Source organism: Prionailurus bengalensis, chromosome B3 (genome assembly GCF_016509475.1).
Source record: "Prionailurus bengalensis isolate Pbe53 chromosome B3, Fcat_Pben_1.1_paternal_pri, whole genome shotgun sequence".
Classification (NCBI taxonomy): domain Eukaryota; kingdom Metazoa; phylum Chordata; class Mammalia; order Carnivora; family Felidae; genus Prionailurus; species Prionailurus bengalensis.
Genome location: NC_057355.1, coordinates 4,152,519 through 4,171,134, shown reverse-complemented (window position 1 = coordinate 4,171,134; position 18,616 = coordinate 4,152,519). Strand labels below are relative to the sequence as shown.

Genomic DNA, 18,616 nt, shown 5'->3' with positions numbered 1-18,616 from the left:
CTCTGGTAGCTGCTAGTGGTACTCCCCAGTGGGGACTCAGTCCTCACACGACAAGTCTTCCTTCTCCCCCTCCCGAGATTAGAACAGGGGAGAAAACCCTGAGGCCAGTAAACAAGGTCCAAGAAGCACAGAGGCAACAGCGGTCATTGCTGCGGTTCCGACGCGTTGCTTTAAGGCAGCAGCAAGGCGCTCATATTTTGTGCTGCAATAAATACCTCCATTCCTTACAAATAACGTTAAAACCTCAATCAACTAGAAACCTTGTTCCAGAACGCGGTTACACTCAACTTTCGGAAGAAAAAGACAAATGACCAAAAAATAAATACAAGGATAATATTTATTTTTTAAAAATTCCAGGGGATGTCCCAGATCCGTAAACAGTTCCGGTTCTTGTACGTTCTGTAGCACCTTCAGTTACAATCCTTGTTCAGTGCAACGTACTTGAAAAGCCCTTGAAATGCCTCTAATGTCAAAACCCATGAACTTACTTACCTATTCCACACTTTAAGGTGGAAGTACTTTCCATAATGGTTACTACAGCTGGTTAACGTGCCTGCCAGTTAATCTGTAATTAACCAGAACGACACATTCCATAGGTATTCCAGTTAACTGAGGTTTATGTCCATATGATCATGTTACCAGAGAAAAATTTCCCTTCTTCAGCGATTTTGAGACCTCTGCCACCGACACACATCACTACCTCCTTGAAAATATAAAATGAAGTACTATTTTAAATGAATTTTTTGTCCTAATTACTATTATTTAGAAAAAATTCTTTTTAAGCTGTTAAAGAATTGTGATTTTTTTAACCATCTTCCCAAACTATGTGATAGATCTTAATTACACATAGGTTTTTTTTTTAACAAGATAATCGTTTTCAAGGGAAAAAGATGTTATTTATATAAAAATTTTGCTTTATAAAAAAGTATATAAATGTTATTCTGCCAGGTATACTTCCTATCCCCTCCCAAAACGGCTATAACCTGTGACATGAAGGAGGTATAAACATGAAACATATCTTACTTCCTGGGTAGAACTGTGTCGGTGACAGAAAGTACACTTTTCAGCAGGAGTGATGCTACTGGAGATCTTTAAAATTTCAAAGTAGTTGTCAGAAAGGTTAGTATTTTATTCAGTTTCCTGTTGTGTTAGATTATCGCCACAATGTGGAACTGATGCCCGTGTAGCCAGTCACCATCTCAGTCTCGGGCATCCTCAGGACCATCCCCCGGACAGCTACCAACAAGTGCAGTGGTGCATCTTAGTGACAAAGAATCCAGTCCTAGACTATACCTTTAGATCCTCTGTTTATATCACATTATTGTGAATTTGTACCAACTCCATTTATAGTTTAAAGCTGTACTATGTAACACATGACTATACTATTATAAAATATCCTTTTTTGTAAATGCATTGAAAATCTTGGGCATTTATTAGGCCTGCTTCTAGAAATATTATGAATGCTAACAACCAGATATTTCAAAACTCCAAATATAAGGTCAGTTTTCTTAATTTTCTGAAATCAGTTATTTGAATTAATAGGAATTCTGTAGGAACACTGACCCGTCTCATCTCATGTAATCTTCAAAACAGATAAGCCTAGAAGTCCATCTCATCTAACCCTCACAACAGTTAAAACAACAACACAACCATCTGTCTAAAACAAGAATCTTTCAATTATAAAACTGTGGAAAGACCATGAGTCAGCTCATCTATGAAATTATACAAGATAAAGCTGAAACAGCTTTTTTAAGGTTACACCCAGTTCTCTTTTTCCCTAAGGTTATAAGAAAAAGGAAAATCTGCTTTTAAACCATGCAGAGATTTAAATCAATATTGTTCATCTCCTCTAAGAAACCAAAATGTTTCTTATCTCACAATTATAAATATTCATGACATTCAGACTATTTTTTGTGGCCAGTTTTATAGGCCTTTGAGACTAGACTGTGTGGTACTCTTTAGCCAAGATGTATCAGAATGCTGGATTATGTATAAAATATGATTTCTGGTATCTGTCCATCTTCTATCGAAGTGCCGTTATTATTGCCCGGGGAACTAAAGAAGAAAAAAACAGTCTTGCCAGCAGCAGGTGCCTCATGCACAACTTTCTTCAATCCTTTTGTGCCATAGTGGGAATCTGGGCCCTAAATGAGAACAAAAGGTTCGTTAGTAATTTTCATTTAATAAGCACTCAATTTAATGTGGTGTTTTAATTAGGTTAATGATCTATTGTATTTCATTACTGTTCTTGTATGAAATTTTATGCAATGTCACTTCATGAAAAATGGAATTTTTGCTACAAAACTAGTTAATGATTAAAAACAATGTAGAACTCCGCTTTTAGAGAACAGGGAAATGGTTTTAAGAAAATAATTATTTTATCTTCTGTCAAACATTCAATCTCCTACTCAAGCAAAGGGCTACTGCTTATAAGGAACCACGTCAGAGCAGAGCCATGCTGACAGGCACTTCTTTTCTCCAAGCAGTGGAATATTTCAGCTCCCAGCTTCCTTCTTTCCCTTCTTCCTGAAGGCTTTATTGTCTGTGACTCTCCGTTTCTATGGAGAACACACTCTCTGTAACATGGGAGAGGAAACCCACCAGTTCACCATCGAGAACATTCCGGAAGGCTCTTACTTTGAGTGTGGCGCATGCTGTGTAGCACACATTGGGCAGGATCTCTATAGGTTCTTTGAACATGACCCTGAATGTGTTAGCAGTCCCATCACAACTGAATCCGGTATCATTCTGTCCCAGGGTTTGTTTTTTTTCATATTCAATGATCTGTAATTTTTCAAAGACAAGTTACACTTAAGCGAAATCAACTGAAGCAAAGTTTCACAGAAAAGCCCACGGAGCCCTTAGGGACAGTAGAGTGTAAGTCTTGTCTACTTCTCTCTAACCACCAGAGACGGCTGGAACATGCGGTCGGGGTGGGGGGTGGGGTGGAATGCCAGCTAACCGCGACTCGGCTGCAGGACACAGGGGCTTGCCCAGGAGACACCAACCCGGGGAACTGGTTTTTAGAACACCTGGATTTTAGATACCTGAGGAAAACAGGCCTCTCCTCCTTGCTAGCCTGTGTCTTGCTGCTAGGAAATTCCCACAGCGTTTCCTATGTCTAAATGTTATTTACTGAAATTAAGATGACCTGAAATGCAGTATTCAGGCATGTAGATATTAAAAATGTGAAAACCCCATTTTTTCAATTTAGTTCCAGAATCTGTGCCAGACACTGAGGGTCACGCCCTCAAGGAGCTTCCAGTCACTAGACACGTGTCCAGCGACATTGCATGCAGAACTGGCAGTAAAAGAGTAATGCAGAAGATGAGAATTTTATTTTGCCAGGAAGGAGGGAGAGTTGGAAGAGCTCCAGCCAGGGCCTACCGGGTTACAAAGGTACAAAGGTACAGAGGTCCATGCGAGGGAACATCACGTGCAGAGGCAGAGGCTCACAGACCTGTCTGTTCACATACATTAGATAAAAACAGTAACAGTAAAATGGGCCAAAACAATCAATGCTGTGCCAGGTCCGGGCAGAGATCACCTCCGCAGGGACAGTGACTGGAGAAGACCACAAGGGGGCTCCCGGGGCGCTCTACCAGCCTGTTCCTTGATCGGCTGCTGGCTACACAACGCACTCCACTTGTGAGAAGCGAGCCTTACGCACCATGTACAAATATGTGCACTTTTCTACATGTATATCACAGTTCAATAAAAAAACTTAAATAAAAAATACAGCACGATGGTGTCCTGGGATAAAGTAGGGAGACCCAGGATTTGGCTGTGGAAATCTAATCCATGGCAAACTGCTACACTTCTGAGCTGCAGTTTTATTGTTTACTCTGGGGGAAACCTTGCTTTGCCTTCTTCCTCAGGCTGTTGTAAAAATCAAATTAGAAAATTCCAGCAATGGGGCGCCTGGGGGGCTTAGTCGGTGAAGTGTCCAACTCTTGGTTGTGGCTCAGGTCATGATCTCACGATTGTGAGTTCGAGCTCTGCACCAGGCACTTATGGCACGGAGCCTGCCTGGGATTTTCTCTCTCCCCCCCTGAGCTGTCAGCACAGAGCCTGATGCGGGGCTTCAACTCAGGAACTGTGAGATCATGACCTAAGCCGAAGTCGGACACTTAACCGACTGAGCCACCCAGGCACCCCGCTAATGATGAAATTTGAACACAAAGTTCACCAAGGTTTTTGCTATTAAAAATAATATGTTAGGGGCGCCTGTGTAGCTCAGTCAGTTGAGCGTCCGACTTCATTCAGCTCAGGTCATGATCTCACAGTCTGTGAGTTCGAGCCCCGTGTCAGGCTCTGCACTGACAGCTCAGAGCCTGGAGCCTGCTTCCGATTCTGTGTCTCTCTCTGCCCCTTCCCCGTTCATGCTCTGTCTCTCTCTGTCTCAAAAATAAATAAAAACATTAAAATAAATAAAATGTTAACGTTTTAGAGAAGGCAGTGTTTTTCTACGGATAAAAGTTTGAAACAGTGTTTACTTCCTTTTCTATCCTTTGTGTTTTACTACAGAAGCACAGTATTGTATATGTACAGCTTGTAAATACAAGTCCAGCACAGACATGTTTCAAAAACAATTTTACTAACTGGGGTGGACTGTCAAAATAGTGGGAGAATACTGGTCTACTGAAGGGAATGAGAGAGGTATTTAACATTCTTCCCGATTAAGAGCTGAGGTGGAACAGATCTAAAGACTAAGGCAGGGTATATAGTCAGACAACTGGAAATCAGAAGGTGTTCACAGTCGTTTTGAAAAATTAGACAGCTTCAAGCCCTAGAGTTCAAAGTGCCAGGAAAAACAGCCTGCAGATGTTTTTAGACAGTCAATGCGCAGCAGAAGGGAGTGACAGAAGGGGTTTCCTGGAGAAGGGAGGCTCCTTGTATGCTAATGCTTCTGTGAAGGACCCCAGGAGTCCCGATTCTCTGAAACTGTTTTTCATCGGTTGTATGACAGAACTCTCTAGGCCTTCTGATGCCTTTGATAACTATATTGAAATTTGACTTTGTCAAAATGAGATCTTACTATAAAATTACATTTGTTGTATTTCAAGACGATAAACAGTGAGGAAGAACGGTACCTGTATATTCACTTGATAATCCGTGGGTCCGTGGATAGATCCATACAAACCAAATCCGACTATAGAGATTCTTCTATTAACTGTGAACCTGAGAGAATGAAGCCAAATATAAAATAATATACATAATTCATTAAGTATTCATAGTCTGAAGGCCTATAAAATTTTTAAGTGCTACGTGGAATACATTTTGCTCATAAAAAGGAAAACTGTCATAAATTTGATATCCTTGGAAGTGTCATCTGCTTACCAAAAAACTCTTCCTAGAAAAAATTTTAACTTAATGGGAACTTAAGTAGAAGTTGTTTTCTGTACTGTACATTTTTGAGAGTCAAAGGAAATTATTTAACCTAAATGCCCACTTTTGTTGTAATGACCATCTTAATGATGTCTTAGTCCAAATGTCTGCACATCTTCATGATACAAAGGCCCAGAGCCCAGCAAGTCCAATCTGTAACAACTTACCAGTTCTATGAATACTTACTAGGGGCCTGTCAGAGTTAAATACTGGGCACCACACTGCACTTAGAGCCCAAAGGAGGACATGGATAATAAAAAAGTAAACAAAGGGGTCAGTCAACAACCGTAGGTTGGGGTAAGAGTTGTGAGGGAAGCTGCTGTAACAGAACACTGGTGGTGCAGGGCTGGGGCCAGGCCCTCACTTACACAGATGGATCAGAATGAGGGTTCATACTAGAACAATCAGCAGGAACAGTTTGGTCATAGGAGTTAAGAAACAGACCCATCTTGCTCCACTTTACCAATGCAGGAAAACTGACCGAGAGTACAAACAGCATGAAAGATGTAATCAGAGATAATCCGTCACATCAAGCAGTCACCCTCCACATGTTCAGGAGCAACTTCGATGATCAATATTGTTACCGCCACGCCGAGTACTTCCTGTGCTGGGCGCTGCCCGGCCATCTTTTTACATGAATTATTTCCTCGAATCATTGTAATGGCTGGATAGACTAATACAGTGTTGTTCGTACCCCCGGTCTTTACAGTGGAGGCAACTGAGGTTTAGAGAAATTAACTTGCCTGGGGCAAGAAGTGTGGCAGGCCAAAGGGCCCGCACTCCCCCACCGCTATGCTAAAACTCCCAGCACAGGGCGAAGACCACCTTAACATTTTTTAAATATGTCATTTATAATATAGTTTTTCCTTATTTTAAAAAAGCAATATATTCTCCGTGGGGGAAAAAAAGTAGAAATGCAGCTAATCAAATAAGGAACATTTTAAAGCATCTCTAAGTCCCATGTAGCTTTTGGTGCTTTCTCTTTTTAGACTTAGTTCTATTTTTAGCAATGGGAAAATAGACTTGTTTTCTATGAACATGTTCTTTACAAATCATCTCAGTTGTATATATGTGTATAAATACTTCTTTTTCATTTAAAAAGGTAAAAGATTACTACTGCTCCACTAGATCTGACTTCTCATTGTTGGATAATCCAGGTTATTTGCAGTTTTTATTATGTGACAGTGCCATGAGGAACAATCTTGCAGCTAAATCACTTTGCGGAGCCTTAATTATGTCCTGAGAACAAATTCTTAGAATTGCTGAGGAAAATGAAAGGCGTGTTCTTAAGGCTTTAGATAAACGTTATCAAACTGCTTTCCGGTGGAAGTGTTCACCCCACAGGGAACGAAGATCGTTTCTATCTGATGCTCAGCAACTGTGAGTATTTCTATGTCTTTGTGCCACTGACAAACTGATGACTGACAAATTCTATTCTTTTTTCTTGGATTATTAATGAGTTAAAACATTTGCTCGAATATTTACCGTCTACTGGATTTTCTCTTTAATAAAATACTCATGTTCTTTCCCCATTTTTCTCTGCTGCTGAGTGTCTCTTTCATGTGGATTTGAAAGACCACGTTATATAGCTATGCTCTGTCAGTAACTATCCATTATGGCAAGTGTCCTGTTTGTCATTTACTTATTAACTTCATGGTGGCTGTGGACACAAAAACTTGGGATTACCTGTAGTCGTATTATGACCCCTGCCAAGTGGAGAGAGGCCTATCTCCTCTGCATCACAGACAGTCACGTGTTCTTTTTTTTTTAATATTAAATAAATGGATACAAATATTGGCAGATGATATCAGCAGGGAATCAAACTGTATTTTCCCAGTGGTTGATCCTTTCCTCATCTTCTAAGTTTCTCCCCTCATATTCTATGCTCATTTAGGTCAGTCTGCTTCCTGGACTCTGTAGAGTGTTCCATACGGCACGAACTTACTTTAACTTTACAGTAGTCTTACATTTGATCCATACTGCTCTTTTAAAAAGAGAAAATTTACTCTTCCAGCTTAATTTTAGAGTAACTGGGCCAAGCCAATGCTCCTTGCCAAGAGCACGTCACTCCTGCAGGGAGCTACAGTCCACGCACTTAGCTTGGCAAGACAATGGCTACAGGCAAGGTTCTCCGGTTCTCCATGAAGGTGCTGTTCTGTCTGCTTCCTACGGAATCTATTCCTGTTCCTTTATGTTGTCACCATTGTAAGTGAGATCTTTTTTTTACTTAATATTGTTAACTGAAAATCTAAACATGTTTAAATTGTATCTTTTTGTTGTGGCAAAATATGTAACAAAATGTAACGTCTTAACCATTTTTAAGTGTGCAATTTAGTGGCAGTGAGAACATTCACATCGCTAGACAACCCTCACCACCATCCATCCGTCTCTGTAACTGAATTCTGAGGCCATACAGGACCATCACTGGGATTTGTATATACATTTCACAAATGGCCACTATTCTCTTTTATTGGTTCTAATAGATTTTTACTGATCCTGAGGTCATCGGGATGGATCAACTGTTCTCAAAAAGAGTCCCAGCCCCACGGAGACCATGCTCTGTTTCCCACAAAGGCTCAGGGGTTCCAGTGGCAGCAAGATTTACTGCAATGATCAGGACGGTCTCTGAAAACAAAGAATCCCAGCCAATTTTCAAGTGTCCTGTCGGAATTCATGTAGGTGAAAAACTTGTTTATAACTACAAGAGCTCCACCTAAGTCCACTTTATTGACAAACTACAGATTTTGGCATTGTTATAAAGCAAGATTACTCCTGCAGACAGTGTGTGTCTTCCGTCTGAGCACAGGAAGGACTTAAGGGATTACACTCAACCCCCAGTTCTCCTTGCAGAGCAAGGGTCCCCGAGTCTTCAGCATCGCACAGTGTTTCAGCACAAACCAATAATTTTTATGGCAATTTTAATATTCAGTGACTTTTACAAGATGTTACTACCATATAAATAGAGAAAATATTATACAGTCAATTCTCACTATTTGTAGTAATCATATTCTATAAAGTTGCCACAGATACTAAACCATTGCTCCTACGGGGAACATGTGTACACACGTACCCACACCCCCCTCTCACATGGGTTGTAACCTTAAATCCCCCAAACAACTCATCCTTGGAGGTTCCATCTTATTTTACAAAAGAGAAAACAGGAGTTCAGAAGTGTTAAGTGACTCGCCTGAGGCCACCCCCAACAGGTGCAGGGTTAGGGGTCAGCTGCCCAAACCGCCCCGGGGCCAGTGTCTGGCTCTACACTGCGCTGCCCCTGCTGTCTCCCGTTTCCTCAGGAGGGGGTCACCCGTGCGACCTCAAACAGGAACATACCTCCGGGCAACTCAGGTCTGTGATAAGGAAGCGCTGCAAGTATTGATTTGGGAGTACAGAGAAGCTTTAGTGAGCAGGCAGCTGCAAATCTGGAAACTAAACAAACAGGATTGACCGTACTGTTTTATTTGAAACCTTTAAAAAAATGGCACGATTGGCAGCAACGCTGCTCACGCTTTTTGACACATTAACCTAACACACCTGCCCCGGCAGCCTGTGTGGCACGCACACGGGTGCTTCCGGCTGCCTCCTGGTGTCCTGCTCAAGCATCTACGTACTGAAGGACGGGTTTTATTTCATCTCCGTTACGTTTACTGCTCCGTTACATTAGAGCTAGGTCATCATGTTGACCAAAAACAATGCGTGAGGTATACAGTCTATGAACTTCACCAGGTTACTAAAGAGGGAGTACAGAATGTTTTATTATAAGAAAGGGAAAAGTGGTACTAATGTAGATAATGTCATCTGCAAATTCTGAAAAAGACTTCTTCCCTTCCAATATTCAGGGTTCTAATTTCTTTATCCTTCACGACGACGTCACCCAGAATTCTAAGAATGCTGCTGAAGTACAACGGTGCTGGCCAGCATCCCTATCCTGAGGTTTCAACAGTGAATCACGTTCAAGATCTTCTAGACCTAGTCTATTAGTAGTTACATCTGGAATGAAGGTGAAATTGTATCAAGTCTTTCCGATATCTACTGCAACAATCAAATCGCTTTTCTTCTTTCATCTGCTGCTGTGGTGAATATATATTAATACATTTTTTCAATCTTCAAATAAACCCTGTTTGCTCAGCTATTATTTTTCTGAGGTATTGCTAGATTTAAGACACTGATACCTTACGTAGAAGTTGTTCTTCTCTATAAATGAGATCGATCTAGAAACTTTCTTGTTTTATCAAACTCCTGTATAAGGGTTATGCTTCTTTCAATAATGAACCAAGAAGTATTTTCTTCTTTTAATGCTCAAGGACCTGTTCCTTGAAGGTTTGATAAAACTCACCTGTAAAAACCACCTTGTGAAGGGACAGTTCTTTGATAACTTTTAATTCCTTCCATTGGTAACTGGTCTATTCAGGCTTTCTTCTTCAGTCAATTTTGATAATTTATATTTGCCTATAAAATGATCCATTCCATCAAGATGTTCAATTTATTAGCACAGAGTAAACTCAGAATTAAAATAAAAACTGCCTTAGTATATGATTATATTCCCATTATTATTTCCAAATGTATGTTTTCTTTCTTTACTATCTCTGCCAGAAGTTTATTTATTTTATTGATCTTTTTAAGGAACCAACTTATGGATTTCTTAATTCTATTTTTAATTCATTAATTACGAGATTTATCTATTTCTCTTTTCTATTGTTCTTTTGGCTATTCGTTTTTTAGCTACTTGAGTTGAATGCTTAAATCATTTATTTCTACTCTAGTTTATTTAGTAAAAGTAGATCATTGTTACTGTTTCTCTGTGTGACACTTTGGCCTCATCTCATAAATTTTCATATATGATATTCTCATTGTGAGTAATTATTAAATAGTCCACAAATGCATTTTAAATTTCCATTTTAACCCAACGTTTCTGAGTTCTCACCCCCAGAGTTGTTTTTTAACAAGCTTGTTATTAGCTCCTAGCTTTATACTAAAGTGCTATTATAAATAAGTAAAAATCCAAAAGGTATATTTTATGGAAACTGAAACATTCTATTTTGACATTTAGCCTAAAGAAAGCAAGGTAGGGCAAAGATAAATTCCTCAACAGGATTATATACACACGTCTCAAGATTCTAGGTTTTTCACTCTTTTGTAACCGTACATAGAACTATCTCCCGCGCAATATCTTTGCAAACAAAAAGCTCACATTAAACACAGTAGAAGCAAGTGTTTGATTAATGAAGGTGCAGACCCTGCTCTCCAGCAGTAGAGATCCAGACGGAATCCGTGCTGTGGAAAACCCCACCCGGCCCTCTCGAAGTTCACTTGTTTCCTGAGAGATCCCCTCACTCCCAGTGCAGCGAGGACACTGCTGTATCTTCCTGACTCTGGACTCCTGTAGTAACTCAGAAATGTACTAAACAAAGCAGAAAATAAAACGTGGTCAACTGTCTCCCACGACATGAGGACAAAAGAAAAATGCTAGGTGCGGCCCCGCGTCACCCCCGCGCCTGCAACGCGACAGACACCTGATTCGGTCGCTCGTGCCGCTGTAGCCCCAGCGGCTCTCCACTTGCTGGAACCTACGGATACAGCACTCCTTTCCTCGCAGGCAGCACCTTGGCCGGTCGACGTATTCCACTCGGGGCTTGGGATTGACCGTAAAATGGAGAAAGAGATTTACCACCTCGCGATCTGACAAAATTCCGGACTGGGCAGGACCTGCAGAAATAAAAATCCGACCTTAGTAAAAGCGACTGGATTTCAATCCCTAACTTTGTAACACTCCAAACGAAGTGAATTCAGATCCGGAAGAGGTAAAGTAACAATGAGGCAGAAAATTTTGAGCATGTATTTAATTGTAAGGATTTCAGAATCCATTTGAAGTTAACCTAATAGGTCCTAAGTGTGAAAACCACTAGTAAATAAATCAAAGCTTAGATGAAACCCTGAAATCGCAGAAGGATCTCTGGCTTTTTCTATCCACCCACCCCCTCTGTGCTCCACAGACACCTGTTCACCAGGAAGAAGAGTCATTCCCTACGCGGGCAATGCTCACGTGGTAGCCAGAGCTCTCGCTACCTCTCTACACCCCACCTAGAGGGGGAAATACATGGGATGGTGCTTGCTTCCGGCGTTCAGAAAGCAGAGGGCAGAAGCTAAGACTGGATGAGCTGTGCAAGCAGCTCGTCACGTATGTTACAGTGTTCCCATTCACTGCTTCTGAAAAAGCCCGTTCAGTTTAAACTTATCCAGGAATAAATGCCACTCCTAATAAAAAGATGCCAGATCCCTTACAAGACTGGTAAAAGCAATCTAAATAAGAGACTGCACAACACTAGAAATTTGGTTTAGAAATCCTAAATTCAGACAGTACTGTAAAACCCCGATTTTAAACATTAGATTAATCTATCAACCTGCCAGACCTGGCCCCAACAGTGATTTGCAGCCTCTGGATGAGGAAAGAGTGTAAAAAAGGGAAAAACAACAACAACAACAAAAAACCAACTAAAAACTTAAAACCTGCATTTTAGTAAAAAGAACAGAACTGGGAGTGCTAATATCAACAGAGATGGGGATGAACCCATGTGACTTTCTCAGAATGACGAGGACTAACATAACACAGAAGAATTAAAATGTTCCAGGTGAGTAAAAACAATAAAAAGCAGGGACACACATACAGGTCACAAGTGTTCCTGAAGAACTAATAATAAGAAATAGGACGCAGGGGCGCCTGGGTGGCTCACTCAGTTAAACATCCAACTTGGGCTCGGGTCATGATCTTGTGGCCGTGGGTTTGAGCCCCACGTCGGGCTCTGCGCTGACAGCTCGGAGCCTGGAGCCTGTTTTGGATTCTGTGTCTCCCTCTCTCTGCCCCTCCCCCACTCATGCTCACTCAAGAATAAACAAACATTAGGGGCGCCTGGGTGGCGCAGTCGGTTAAGCGTCCGACTTCAGCCAGGTCACGATCTCGCGGTCCGGGAGTTCGAGCCCCACGTCGGGCTCTGCGCTGACAGCTCGGAGCCTGGAGCCTGTTTCCGATTCTGTGTCTCCCTCTCTCTCTGCCCCTCCCCCATTCATGCTCTGTCTCTCTCTGTCTCAAAAATAAATAAACGTTAAAAAAAAAAATTAAAAAAAAAAAAAGAATAAACAAACATTAAAGAGAAAATTAAAATAAAAAGATGATGTAATAATTCAAAACTATAATAAAACTTCCTTAGTTGAAAAAAGAAGTCTTCGGATCAGGAAACTGTTCTCAGATATGAGCCATATACCTACGGCAAGAAAGTAATCAGATATGACCTAGTATGACCTAGAACCAGGCCCACCACAGTTGTGTCACCGTAACGTGTTGTGTGTGTGTGTGACCAGTCACCAAGTGGTCTGCAAAGGTTGAAAGGAATAACACACCACTGTAACCTTCTTATCTCCAATAGGGATGAGCAGTAAGTATTGTTTTATTGTGAAATGGAGAATTAAGAAAACTGAGGGGGGAAAAATATACACAGAATTTCTAATTTCCAAATCTAGAGAGGGGGAAAAAAAAAAAAAAGCAAACATACTCAACAGCAAAATAGATAAAGGGAATTCTTCACAAAAACATTTTTAAAAGCACAATACAGAGGTAACGTAGGGAAAAGAATATGCCTAACAGCAAAAGAAACATTATTTGACTACATAAAAATACTAAGGAGTGTGGTCTGTAGGATGGAATCATCTACACCACAGAACAACTCTGGATGAAATACATAAAATAGCTCTTTTTAAGTTGACAACAGCTGAGGCGGTCAGTGTTTGAGAAGGGAAATGTGTTGAGATGAAGCCATATATTTGTCACTATTTCTTCCCCTTGGGATATTTGCTGATCTGCTTCACAGGGCATAAATGCCAAACAGAAACAGGCAACCTGGAAATCATGTAATCCTCACTGGACTGAGGAGACAAACACTGGAATTTAAAGCTACCAAAGCAGCCAGACAACAATGCTGCAGAAAGGGGGTAAGAGAGGTAAGACCAACATTTTCTGCACAATTTCTCCAGGAAGTGTTTGCTGATTCCTAAGCTATGATAAGCAAGGGAAAATTATGAGACCAAGAAACCAAGCAGAAAGAAACTGCTAAGAAACTAAAGATTTAACAGAAATTTCAGGGGTCTTAAAATGCTGGGGGGGAGAAGTCCCCAAATATTTGAAAATTTGGCTGATATCATGGGTCATAAAGAAAAATCACCATGAAAATGAGAGAGTATTTTTTATCAAATGATAATGAAAATACATATCAAAACTTGTGAAGTGAAGGGCACCCGGGTGGCCCAGTCGGTAAGCGTCTGATGTCGGCTCAGGTCATGATCTCGCGGTCCGTGATTCGAGCCCTGCACTGGGCTCTGTGCTGACAGCTCAGCTTTGGATTCTGTGTCTCTCTCTCTCTGCCCCTCCCTTGCTTGCACTCTGTCCATCTTTCTCTCTCAAAGATAAAAATAAACATTCAATAAAAAAAAGAAAGAAAGGAAAAAAAACCCACAAAGACTGACAAAATACTCCCTAGCAAACTAAAATCAAATCAAGGAGATAATAAAAAAGCAGAAGTTAATGGAATGGAAAACATACATACAATAGAAAATATTAATAAAGCCAGAAGTCGGTTCTTAGAAAAAATTAATAAAATGTATAAACCACTAGGCAGGGCTGATCAAAGAAGATACAATATACCAATATCAGAAATGAGTATGGGAGGGGCGGGTAAGGGCTCAGTCTGTTAAGCATCCAACTCTTTTTTCGCCTCAGGTCATGATCTCACTGTTCCTGAGTTTGAGCCCACTTGGGCTCCAGGCTGACAGTGTGGAGCCTGCTTGGGATTCTCTCTCTCCCTCTGCCCCTCTGCCGCTTGCTCTTGTGCTCGCTCTAAAATAAATAAACTTAGGGGCACCTGGGTGGCGCAGTCGGTTAAGCGTCTGACTTCAGCCAGGTCACGATCTCGCGGTCCGTGAGTTCGAGCCCCGCGTCAGGCTCTGGGCTGATGGCTCAGAGCCTGGAGCCTGTTTCCGATTCTGTGTCTCCCTCTCTCTCTGCCCCTCCCCCGTTCATGCTCTGTCTCTCTCTGTCCCAAAAATAAATAAACGTTGAAAAAAAAAAATTTAAAAAAAAAAAAAATAAAATAAAATAAACTTAAAAAAAAAAAAAAGGAAAGAAATGAATATAGGGACACAATTTAGACTCCACAGATGTAGATAATAAAAGGATATTATAACATTCATGTTAAAAAAATTAAAAGGCTAGAAGCAATGGTTACAAAAAGAAATAGTGCTATGCTACTCTATCTAAGAAATTGAATCTCTAATTAAAAACCTTCCACAGGGGCACCTGGCTCACTCAGTAGTGTGCAACTCTTGGTCTTGGGGTTGTGAGTTTGAGCCCCATGTTGGATGTAGAGATTACTTTAAAAAATTAAAAAAAAAAAAAAAAAAAAAAAAGATCTATCAAAAACGTTCCATAAAGTAAACTCTGGATCCAGATAACTTCACTGGCAAATTTTCCTAAACATTTAAGGAAAAAAAAAAACACCAATCTTACACAATCTCTTCAACACTGAAAAAAACAAGCATTTGTTAAGTTTTGGATGAAACCAGCATAAATTTGGTAATCCACATCTGACAATTACAAGAAAGGAAAATTATAGACTAATTTCTCTCATGAAATAGTCATAAAAATATTTTAAAATTTAGCAAATTGGATCTGGTAACATAGGATAAAGCGTGACAACTAAGTCTACCTTACATGAGAAATCCAAAATAGGTTTAATTTGGAAAATCAGTCTAGTTCACCAAGTTAAGAAAATAAAGCAAGGAGCATCTCTCTACTTGCGAGATGGGATGCTGCCCAATATATGAACCGCTTAGTAAGGCCAATTACAAATAAGAAAGAGAAAATAAAGGGGAAAACTACTGTATCATGACAAGATGAAGAGAAGTATTTGATAAAATTCATCATAAAACTCTTAGCAGACTAGTAACAGAGGGAAACTTGCTTAATCCAATACGAGGCACCTACAAAACATTTACAGCAAGCCTACTCTAGGGAAATAGTAAAGCTTTGTGTGTAACACTGGAATGAGACGAGATGTTTGCTACCAGCACTGCTATTCACTAATATGCCAGAGGTCCTAGACCACATAATAAAGCAGGAAAAAGAAATAAAATGTCTAAGGATTAGACAGGAAGAAGTAGAATTATTACTGTTTGCAGTGGCATGATTGTACATGTAGATAGACTATGTACAGTGATCTACAAATAAATTATTAGAATCAGTGAAATTTAGCAAGTTCACTAGATACAAGGTCAATATAGAAAAATCAACTGTATTTCTATCAGTGAACAATTGATTATAACATGGAAATTTTAAAGACAATCATTTACAATAGCATTTAAAAAATGAAATATCTAGGGGTGCCTGGGTGGCTCAGTCGGTTAAACGTCCAACTTCAGCTCAGGTCACGGTCTCACAGTCTATGAGTTTGAGCTCCGCATCAGGCTCTGTGCTGACAGCTCAGAGCCTGGAGCCTGCTTCGGATTCTGCATCTCCCTCTCTCTCTGCCCCTCCCCTGCTCATGCTCTGTCTCTCTCTGTAAAAACAAAACAAAACCAAAAAAATGAAATATATAGGGGCGTCTGGGTGGCTCAGTTGGTTAAACGTCCGACTTCAGCTCAGGTCATGATGTCATGGCTTGTGGGTTCGAGCCCCGCATCGGGCTCTGTGCTGACAGCTCGGAGCCTGGAGCCTGCTTCGAATTCTGTGCCTCCCTCTCTCTCTGACCCTCCCCCAACTCGTGCTCTGTCTCTCTCTCTCAAAAACATTAAAAAAAATAATTAAAAAAAAAAAAAGTATCTACGTTAGAATAAACCTCCCAAAAAGCATACAAGACCTCTACCAGAAAACTCAAAATATTACTGAAAGAGATTTTAAAAGACTTAAATGTTGATGGATTGAAAGACTCAATATGACAAAAATGTCATTTATCCCCACACCAATCTAAGTTCCAATCAAAATATGATAATTTGTGGGGTGGGGGGGTGCAGGGGAGAGGTAGAAATTGACAAGGTGATTAAAAAATTTACTTATATGTGGGGCAACTGGGTAGCTCAGTCTGTTAAGCATCCGATTCTTGGTTTCAGCTCAAGTCATGATCTCATGGTTTGTGGGTTTGAGCCCCGCGTCAGGCAGGATCTGTGCTGCCAGTGTGGAGCCTGCCTGGGATTCTCTTTCCTTCTCTCTCAAAAAATAAATAAACTTTAAAAAATACATTAATATGAAAATGCAAAAGACCAAAAATAGCCAAGATAATCTTGAAGAAGAACAAAGCTGGGGAGTTTTCACTATCAGATTTCAAGATTTGGTGTAAAACTATAGAACTAAAACTATGCAGGATTGGTACAAGAATAAACAAATGTAACAGTGGAACAGCATACAGACACTCCAGAAACAGATTCATTCACACAAAGTCACCTGATTTACAACGAAGTTGGCCCTGCAATGTATGCGAGGCAAAGATAGTTTTTTAATATATGGCTTGATAGGGAAAAAAATGAACTTTAACCTTAACTTTTTTTTTAATTTTATTTTTTATTTCTTAAAATTTACATCCAAATTAGTTAGCATATAGTGAAATAATGATTTCAGTAGATTCCTTAGTGCCCCTTCCCCATTTAGCCCATCCCCCCTCCCACACCCCCTTCAGTAACCTTCAGTTTGTTCTCCATATTTATGAGTCTCTTCTGTTTTGTCCCCCTCCCTGTTTTTATATATATTATTTTTGTTTCCCTTCCCTTATATGTTCATCTATTTTGTCTCTTAAAGTCCTCATATGAGTGCAGTCATATGATATTTGTCTTTTTCTGACTAATTTCACTTAGCATGATACCCTCCAGTTCCATCCACGTAGGTGCAAATGGCAAGATTTGGCATGCAACGGAAATGTTTACGTATGTCTCCTAAGTGACATGTACAGGAATGTTCTTAATGGCCACCAAAGAGAAACAACCCAAATGTTCAACAACAGTAAAATGCATAAATAAATCATGGCACATTCCTATGACAGATTATACAACAGTGAAAACACTACCTCAAGGATGAATCTAACAGACATAACGTTAAGAGAAAAAAGCCAGGGGTGCCTGGGTGGCTCAGTCGGTTAAGCATCCAACTCTTGATTTCGGCTCAATTCATGATCTCACAGCGGGTGAGCTGGAGCTCCACATCAGTCAGCACAGAGCCTGCTTGGAATTCTCTCTCCCTCCCTCTCTCTCTGCCCCTCCCCCACTCACTTACACACTCTCTTTTAAAGATAAACTTTTTTTAAGAAACTTTTTTAAAGAAAAAGCCATACACAAAAGAGCACATACTGTATATATGATTTCCTTTATATTAAGTTTAAAATACAGAAGACATGAACAGACATTTCTCTAAAGAAGACACAGAGATGGCCAAGAGACACATGAAGAGGCTCAACATCACTCATCATCAGGGAGATGCAAATCAAAACTACGAGATATCACCAGAATGGCTAAAATCAACAACACAAGAAATAACAGGTGTTGGCAAAAATGTGGAGAAAAAGGAATGCTCTTGCACTGTTGATGGGAATGCAAACTGGGGCGGCCACTATGGAAAACAGTATGGAGGATCCTCAAAAAGTTAAAAATAGAACTACCCTACGATCCAGCAATCACACTACTAGGTATTTACCCAAAGAATACAAAGACCCTAATTCAAAGGGATTCATGCACCCCTATATGTATATAGCAGCATTACCTACAACAGCCAAGCTATGGAAACAGCCCAAGTGTCCATCAATTGATGAATGGATGAAGAAGATGTGGTGCATATGTATGTACACACACACACACACACACACACACACACACACACACTGGAATATTAGTCATAAAAATGAATGCAATCTTACCATTTGCAATAACATGGGTGGAGCTAAAGAGTATAATGCTAAGTGAAGTTCGTCAGTCAGAGAAAGATAAATATATCGTTTCATTCATATGTGGAATTTAGGAGACAGATGATCATAAGGGTGAGAAGAGAGAGGCAAACCAAGAAACTACAGAGAACACACTGATGGTTACCAGGGGGAAAGGGGTGGGAGGATGGGGTAAACGGCTGAAGGAGAGTTGGAGGCCCAGGCCGTCAGTTATGGGATGAACAAATCATGGGAATAAAAAGTAACAGCACAGGGAATAT

The 18,616-nt window shown here is 40.3% G+C and overlaps 1 protein-coding gene and 1 long non-coding RNA gene across 2 annotated transcripts in view; one reads left to right on the top strand and one right to left on the bottom strand.

Moving 5' to 3' along the window:
* Nucleotides 1-319: 319 nt before the first annotated feature.
* The window catches only part of BTBD1 (BTB domain containing 1), a 41,962-nt gene continuing 23,665 nt past the window's right edge, over nt 320-18,616 (bottom strand). Inside the window, exons 5-8 of the mRNA XM_043554637.1 lie at nt 10,902-11,094; nt 5,094-5,181; nt 2,638-2,784; nt 320-2,144 (exon numbers count right to left, since the gene is read on the bottom strand). Of these exons, the coding sequence (XP_043410572.1) occupies nt 1,986-2,144; nt 2,638-2,784; nt 5,094-5,181; nt 10,902-11,094 (587 nt within the window). The 3' untranslated portion in view covers nt 320-1,985. The remainder of the gene's footprint in view (nt 2,145-2,637; nt 2,785-5,093; nt 5,182-10,901; nt 11,095-18,616) is intronic.
* On the top strand, nt 7,414-9,516 carry LOC122468200. The gene is made up of 3 exons (XR_006293156.1): nt 7,414-7,593; nt 7,872-8,063; nt 9,228-9,516. It is a non-coding gene; the product is annotated as an uncharacterized LOC122468200 (long non-coding RNA).